Consider the following 8,892-nt stretch of genomic DNA (forward strand, 5'->3'; position numbering starts at 1 on the left):
GCTTGTGATATGTTTGAGAATGCTCATATAGGAGATTTATATGCTAATTAATGATTTAGAAGTATGGATTATGAAAGAGTATGGTTGTGCGAAATGAGATCATTTATGTATATACCTTTTATATTTATAGTATGAATAAAATATATTTTTAGCTTTAGATTTGTACTATCTTAGAAAATGATAACTATTTATAATAAGAATTATGTTGTATAAAATATTTATACTTTTACGTCTCTTAAAAGATAATAATTATAAGATTTTAGTTTAGTTTATTTAATTTATATGGTATAATACTGTACTATTCATCCGTCTTTAATTAACTATCATAATAAAAAAAGTGATATTAAGACGGAGGTGGTATATATAACGTTTATTTTTTAGGCTCTAAACGATCGTTTTTCGAGCTAAGAGTCAAATCGACCTTGAACCTGAATTGGCCTTATATGTGTGAAGTGAAAAATCCTAACAACCTTATAGTCGTCAAAGTGAAACCCAAAACCAAGAGTACAATCGGGGAGCATGATAAGAATTGACGAAGGTTGCATGGAGTTTGGCTTTGAGTGGCAGCGGAATATGTTGGTGACAGTGAGTCTCTCCACTTCCATGATTGATATTTTATTTCGGTTATTAATTTTAGGTTCGGTTTGTATATAAAAATTTCGGTTCGTAAATAAAAATTCGATTCAATTACTCTGGTTCATTTAAATGTATTTGGATTTGTTTTCAAACAATATTATATTTGTTCTAGCCTAACTTGATCCATGATAAAATAGACGACGTGGATTTTTTGACACGTGTTTGGTAAAATGGTCTTGGCCCCCTTTTAAAATAGGGCTCGCCCATTCACCAATGGCCTAACAATAACATGTACCGGTACGTCTCTTAAAATGTTCTAGACCCTTTGACCGGTCCTTAGGGACAAACCGAACTTTTCCCATTTGACGGGTATATGTACCCTTCTTAAGGGTTTCCTTAAAATCCTAAAGCATCTTGCCACCACTAAGTTCTCAACATTTATACACTCATATAATACAAAAGCATCTAAACGAGCATAAGTACACCTGATCATGCTCTCCTTTCGGTGAGCGACCCTTGCAAACCATTATAGGTCGAAGACGGTCGAATTCCGGCACACGACTCTTTCTCCGGCGACAGCGAATCACATTCCGACTACCTCGAAGTCTCTAGCAAAACAACACGTATTATACACGTGTCACACTATAATTAGTTAATATCGACAACTAATCAATTTTTAACGTCTGTTAATGTCGAATGACCAAATAATTAGTTGGGACAAAATAATACACTTTTATAAACAAGGGGCGATGTGGTTCAAAACGTAAAACATAAGGACTTACTTTTGCCGATTTCTTAACTAGAATAATACTACTCCATTATGTACTAGTGTAAAATCCTTACAAAGGCGGCAGTTCAGATACAAAGGCTCACTCCTCGATCGGAGAGTCAGCCAGGTCTTTGAAATAACCAAGAACAAAAATCCCCAAAATCCAAAAACCCTAATCTCTCATTCAATCATTTCATTCTTTCTATCCAAAATTAACACACCATGATCATCAACTCCTCACCGTTGGCCAAAGCCCCTTGTTTCTTCAATCTTAATACATCACCAAATCAATCTTCTTTCTCACTTGTTCGATTCAAGTTTAGCCCGACAACAAACTCAAAGCTTTCTCCTTAAATCACATATTCCCAAATCACGACAACGACGATGAGCCCAACAGAATCCGACCCAGTTTTGATCTCAAGTCCCTGTGCAATGCCGCTGTTTTCGTCGCCGTTACGGCGTCGATGATCAATGGTTTCCCCCGCACACGGCTTCTGGCGAGGGCGGCGGAGGTCATGGAGGAGGAACGTCAGGGCAATGTTGTATCGGAATTTGTTGAGTCAAACATCGATACCCTGAAATCTCTAATGCAGCAAAAGCTCGAAAATGGGGAAGACGAAGAGGCTTTGAAGATTTTAAAACGGATAGCGGCTGCTCAACCTGATGTGACCGAGTGGAAGTTCTTAATGGCGAGGTTGCTCAATGAGATGGGTCAAGCTGAAGAAGCACGCCAACTGTTTGAAGAAATTCTCGCTGCAAATCCGTTGTCATTTGAGGCATTGTTCGAGAATGCTTTGTTGATGGATCGGTGTGGGGAGGGTGATGCCGTCCTTAGGAGGCTAGAGAAGGCGTTGACGATAGCCGAGGAGGAGAACAAGCTCAAGGAAGTGAGGGATGTCAAATTGATAATGGCACAAATGCACTTCTTGCAGAAGAATGTGGATGAGGCATTGATTAGTTATCAGCAATTGGCAAAGGAGGATCCTCGTGATTTCAGGCCGTATTTTTGTCAGGGTATGATATATAGCTTGCTTGACAGGAATGATGAAGCTAAGGAAATGTTTGCCAAGTATCGTGAGCTTGCTCCAAACAAGTTTGATGTTGAGGGATATTTGAGGACTCCATTGTCCAAGATGAAGATTTTTGGTAATGAGTGAAGTAGTAATTCAGCTTTTTTTCAGGCAATAATGATTGAATCTCTGGCTTTATTTATACAAACTGTTTATTTGTATGAGTTTTAGTTGATGTTAAGAGGATTGAGAAGAGAAATACTAATAAAAGTCATGTCCTTGAAACGCCATCATCTTGTATTTGGTCATCTCTCCGGATGGAATAGAAGAAGTCGAGTTTGGAGAAGAGAGTCTTTGCAAATTCGAAAGCGGGAGAAATTAGGGCACATATCCCTATTAAGCAACCTATGCTTGCAGCTTCATTCTCCTTCATCTTATAGTCTTTAATTAGTACACGATGATGAAGACATGTCGTCTGCCTTATATATTCTACTACTTTAAATAGAGAGTCGGCTGGCTTATACATGGGATGTGAGTGATGTATGCTAATTTGATTTTTATATAATTCAGTGCCATCGTGTCCTCCATTCATGATGCCACGCGTTCCTCGTCATGATCATGATAAAAAAATCGACTTGCCTTATACTGAGTAATAAATAATTATTAACAACCAAAGTTCGAAGTATAGTTTCGTGTCACTGAAGTTATCTTCTTATCACTTATCAGGCAGTTGAATGACAATTCTCCCAAGTTTGGCAAGTTGCGGATGGATTATTGAAGATATTACGAGTCTGGCGAATGGGAGTCTTAATAAAGTAGCCAATGTTTTAGTTGAGCTCTCCGTCTTTAAATAGATAACATTTTGTCTCTTTATTCATTCAAAAGTTAATGTAGCTACTAGGTAGTTATTATTACAATTTAAATACATTAACTTTTAAATGAATCAAGAATGTTAAAACGACATCTATTCAAAGACAGAGGTAGTATTATTCTGTCTGTAATAAATTGCAAAATGAGACAACAGAAAATTGTCAACAATAATATTATTCAAACAAAAACGACGATCATATGTGCTTTCCTGCACTAGCTACTTAATTGGATTCCCATTAGTGCTTAACATATAGCCTAAACCGATATTGGTTGTCTCATAGTTTGAAGATATTACCTACGCACAACAGAGTTATATAGTTTCTTAAAAAATTCCAATTGCTGCCTTCTTAGGAGCCCTGCCCTTGCATATAGGTTGCTCGTTGCACGTCACAGCGTTATCATTGTCCAGTAAAACCAAGCTCTCCTCAAAATTTATATCCCCCACAATCCAGTTTCCCACAAATAGAAAGTCCGATTTGCTTCTCTTCCCCAGTCTCAGGGTTTATTGAAATGATCTTGACTTCAGGATGGCGTTGATTCTCTATATAAAATCCCAATTGCATCAACAATTGTTCATTTGCCGAAGCCCTATGGATGTGGATCATGCCTATAGAGTCCGAATAAACATTCATTTTATAGCTCCATATCATAGTCCACGACTCCACACGGCCATATTCTTTCATCACCCAAAATTTTAAAAGATAATTATCACGATCATAACATACAATATTGCAAGGAAAGACTGCTTGTACACCATTAACTTTACCACATTCATTGGGCAACTAATTTCTCTAAACATCTCAGCATTCACATCAAAACCTAAGATAGCATTCTCATGAAGAAGAATCCAAAGCAGGGATCCATTGAGATTAAGCGTAGGTTCCATAGGATGGTACTTGAGATTAGGAGGAGTGGTAGAAATTAGTTTCCAAGAATTGCTATTGAGCGAGAACATTCTTTCTCAGAAAGGATAAATTTGAAAACCTTTAATCGTTGGTAATGTAATCAAACGCAAACCCTCGAACGATGCTCTCCGGGTTGATCTGGGAGTTGGTGCCGGGGGAAGGATTACCATTTTTTTAATCGTAGGGTTCCATAATATATTATGATCATGATCATTATTATAAAGGGCCAGGTAGACCACGCCTTTGCAAATTGCAAATTTGTCTGTATGAGCCTTGACATCGTAGGGAGGAGACAATACCTTGCTGGATTCGAACTTGTCGTCTTGGCTGTCGACAAAGAGTAGTAGCTGCATTATCGAGTTATTCACACTTTGGGTAAGATACAGTGGTACTAATCTGCTGATCTGTTGATTTGGGTGTTGGAGATGACAAATGAAGGGTTTCTTATAAGAGAACGCCATGGCTTCTTCACGAACATACATTGGCCGATACTCTTTGATCGGTAGCCTATGGAAAATATCGACAATAACATCCTCCAGCAAGTCTTCGATCACCGTCATCTCGAGATGCTTTATGTTTGGGAATATTTCTGCGATATTGAATACCTATAGTCCTTTAAGGATTTTTCTCAACTTTGCACCCATACAAGAATCCTAAAATGAAAACAATTAGTTACACGGTGAAGAAAGGTTCCCAACTTTGGCGGCTCACAAGTTGAATTGGTCGTGTATGGATCATTTTATTTTATTTTCTAAACAAGTTTACTCCAATACTCGTTTTGTGATTGATTTCAGTGGGGTTATTTTGCCGAAACCAACATACCCAACACCTAAAGAACTTCATGTAAGTTTGGAAATTTAAATATTTGGAGTTGGAAAGTTATTTTCCTTTTCAATGATTTTAAAACTCAATTTAAATATAGTTGAAAGAAAAATCATCATTAAAATCGTCACACAAATATCGATCATCTTTAACTACATCTCATGAACATGGGTTCATCAGATTCTAAAATTATAAACATCGATTTTTTTTTCTTTGGAATGATTGTTGAGCATTCGTGAGGAGAAGGTGTTAGATAATCAAACATCGACGATTACATATATCAAAGGGAAGTTTTCACGACCACTTTGAGCACGTACGGATTCTCAAGAACGTTATGGATAGTATTTATCTATTCATTTTCTTTTTAAATATATGAAATGTTTTAGAGATATGCAGCTTATTTTGTGACATTTCTGTCTTTTCATTAAACGTGCCATTTTTTTTTTTTTGGTTACATCTGCTAATTAAAGTAAAAAGAAAACAACAAAACATTAGTACGTGGGAAATTTTCCGATGAGTTTTCCTACTATTTGGGTGGAAGAGTTTCTTGAAAGGTTCTTGGATAATTTTGATTGTTCAATGATGTTATACTATTCTCGTTTTAATCGTTGGATTTAGTCCTACTTCAATTTTAATGTTGATCGAGGAAAATGATTCCTTATAATGTTTGAAATTCGAATTTATATCTTCCTATCGACAACACAAACCTTCAACAATGGAAATTTCTTGCCCAATAAAAATTCAATCTGATATGAATGTCATGAAGTTAGTTCAATCCCATTTATTTTATTTCTACTTATTATTCAACATTAAAATTGTCAAAAATTATACCAAATATATCATGATATATATATTAAATTATTAATTATTTCACTGTTATGCTATAGAACAGCAAAAGTATATAAGCTTTTGATTTAGCAACTTTATTATCTCATCATGATCGATTAAATTTGAATTGACTATCTAAAGTATCCAAAACATACTTTGAGACCAATGAAAACGTGGACCATCCGAATAAAGACAAATCATATTCAATCTTATCTTATATACAATAGAGAAACATCTTTCAATTTGTTCAATTTGTTCCAATTGCAATTCAATTGCAAATTTTATTGTCAAATCAACATCCGACACATGGCGTTTAATTTAGGAATTAAGTTTTTGAGTTTAATTAGGAATCAAATTATAATTTTAACTCAATATTTTTTTTTTCTAATTAAAAATTTAAAAATAATAAGATACCAATTGCAATTCAATTGCAAATTTTATTGTCAAATCAACATCCGACACATGGCGTTTAATTTAAGAATTAAATTTTTGAGTTTAATTAGGAATCAAATTATAATTTTAAGTCAATATTTTTTTTTTATTTTAATTAAAAATTTAAAAATAATAAGATAATGATTCCTAATAAAATTCTATCAATTACTTATTTCTATTTATATGAGATTCCTATTCTCTTTTATCTTTCACTTTTTTTTGTAATATAATATTTTTATTCCTAATCAATTTTCTATCTATTATTTAAAAAATTATTTCTAAAAAAATTATAATACACTATATATATTTTAATTGAAACGGGCATGTATTATTTTTCCCTATTCAAACGGAGATATTATTAAAAAATTATTTCTAATCAAATTACAATATATATTATTTTTCTAATTTTTTTATTATGCTATTATTCCTAATAAAATCGACTATATTTTTTTCTATTCTTAATTAAAACGGACATATTTCATTTTTCAAACAATTAATAATTTTTCCTAATTAAAATTTAATATATTCTTTTTCCTATTTATAATTAAAACGGGCATGTCTTCTTTTTTCCTATTCAAACGGACATATTGTTAAAAAAAATCTAATCAAAATATAATATATTATTATTTTTCTAATTTTTTGTTAAACTATTATTCCTAATAAAAATCCACTATATTTTTTTTTTCTAAATCCTTAATTAAAATGAGTGTATCTTATATTTCAAACAATAGGAAAAATTGAATTGATTAGATGCAATTATAAATTTTATTATCTAATCAAATCTTGATATGTAATTTTTACGTTTTGCTACTTTTATTATTTTTAAAAACAAAATAAAATTTTGATTCTAATGGGATTGTAGATTTTGAAATAAAATCAAAATAATTATAATTGATATAAAGTTAAAATAATCCCTTTTGATATAATATTTGACATATATTTAATAATGTTTAATACAAAAAATTATTATATCATTATTATAAGATATATTTAAATTATTAATTTTCAAATGTATGGACTTTCCGTCCAACGGACGGGCCCATTGACTAGTATAGACAATAGGGAGACTTTTTCAATTTATCCCATTGCAATTCAATTGCAAATTTTATTGTCAAATCAACAACCGACACATGGCGTTTTATTAACGAATAGTAATTTGACACATGTATATAAGAATTTTGAGTTTAATTAGGTTTCAAGTTATAATTTTAATTCAATTATATTATTTTTTTCCTATTCTAATCAGAAAATCAAAATACAATAAAAACATAATGATTTCTAATAAAATTCTACCAATTAATTTTTCTTAATATAATAATTTTATTCCTAATCAATTTCCTATCCATTATTTTAAAAAAAATTCTAATAAAATTCTAATACACTATATTTTTTCTATTCTTTTATTAAACAATTTTTTTAATAAAAATTCATTATATTCTTTTTTTTCTATTCATAATTAAAATAAACACATCTTCTTTTTTTTCTATTTGAATATTTACATATTGTTAAAAAAATTATTCCTAATCAAATAATAATATATATTAGTTTTTTCTAATTTTCTTTATTAAACTATATTTCTCATTTCTCATTTAAGTTTAATTAGGTTTTAAATTACAATTTTAAATCTATGAGTTTTTCTATTCTAATTAGGAAATCAAAACACAATAAAAACATATCCCTAATAAAATTATAATACATTATATTTTTTCTTAATATTTTTATTTAACAATTTTGCTTAATTAAGATCCATTATATTCTTTTTTTTATTCCTAATTAAAACGGGCACATCTTTTTTTTTCCTATTCAAACGGGCATATTGCTAAAAAAAATATTCCTAATCAAATTAAAATATATATTATTTTTTTCAATTTTTTTATTTAAACTATTATTCCTAATAAAAATTCGTTATATTTTTTTTCTATTATTAATTAAAACGGACATATCTTATTTTTCAAATAAAATAAATTTTTAATTTTAATAGGATTGTAAATTTTGAAATAAAATCAAAATAATTCTAATCGATATAAAATTAAAATAATTTTTTTTGATATAATATTTGACATAAATTTAATAATATTTAATGTAAATAATTATTTTATAATTTTTTATAATATATATTTAAATTATTTATTTTTAAAAGTAAGGACTTTCCGTCCAACGGACGGGTCCACCGACTAGTTGCAATTAAAGACAAAACAAAATCAACACTGTGATGTGAATCACTCACCATTATTCACTACCTCACAAATTGATTGACATTCTTTCTCTCTTCCACCAATCAAAAAATGGCGGAACCAGCAGCTGTTGTCCGGTTCGGAATCATTGGATGTGCCGAGATCGCCCGGAAAGTATCGCGAGCAATTACTCTGGCACCAAACGCCACCATCGCCGCCGTCGCCAGCCGTTCGTCGGAGAAGGCCTCTTTGTTCGCCAAGGCCAACAATTTCCCGCCCGATTGCAAGATCTTCGGCTCGTACGAGTCGCTCCTCGACGATCCTGACATCGACGCCGTCTACTTGCCGTTGCCCACCAGTCTACACCTGAAATGGGCCGTGCTGGCGGCGGAGAAGAAGAAGCACGTTCTGCTCGAGAAGCCGGTGGCACTGAACGCGGCGGAGTTTGATAAGATCGTCGAGGCCTGTGACGTCAATGGAGTTCAGCTCATGGATGGTACCATGTG

General features: G+C 32.1%; 2 protein-coding genes across 2 annotated transcripts; both read left to right on the forward strand.

Annotated features, from left to right (window-relative positions):
- The first annotated feature begins 1,860 nt into the window (after nt 1-1,860).
- Nucleotides 1,861-2,502, forward strand: LOC139884337 (protein SLOW GREEN 1, chloroplastic). The gene has a single exon (XM_071868380.1). The coding sequence runs from the start codon at nt 1,861-1,863 to the stop codon at nt 2,500-2,502; it is 642 nt and encodes a 213-aa protein (XP_071724481.1).
- Nucleotides 2,503-8,497: 5,995 nt separating this feature from the next.
- On the forward strand, nt 8,498-8,882 carry LOC139884338 (uncharacterized oxidoreductase At4g09670-like; the record flags this gene model as incomplete). Its single annotated transcript, XM_071868381.1, has 1 exon — nt 8,498-8,882. A coding segment is annotated over exon 1 (385 nt), but the record flags the coding sequence as incomplete, so codon positions are not given.
- Between the last annotated feature and the right edge of the window lie 10 nt (nt 8,883-8,892).

The sequence above is a fragment of the Rutidosis leptorrhynchoides genome, unplaced genomic scaffold (genome assembly GCF_046630445.1).
Source record: "Rutidosis leptorrhynchoides isolate AG116_Rl617_1_P2 unplaced genomic scaffold, CSIRO_AGI_Rlap_v1 contig537, whole genome shotgun sequence".
In the NCBI taxonomy this organism is placed as follows: Eukaryota; Viridiplantae; Streptophyta; class Magnoliopsida; order Asterales; family Asteraceae; genus Rutidosis; species Rutidosis leptorrhynchoides.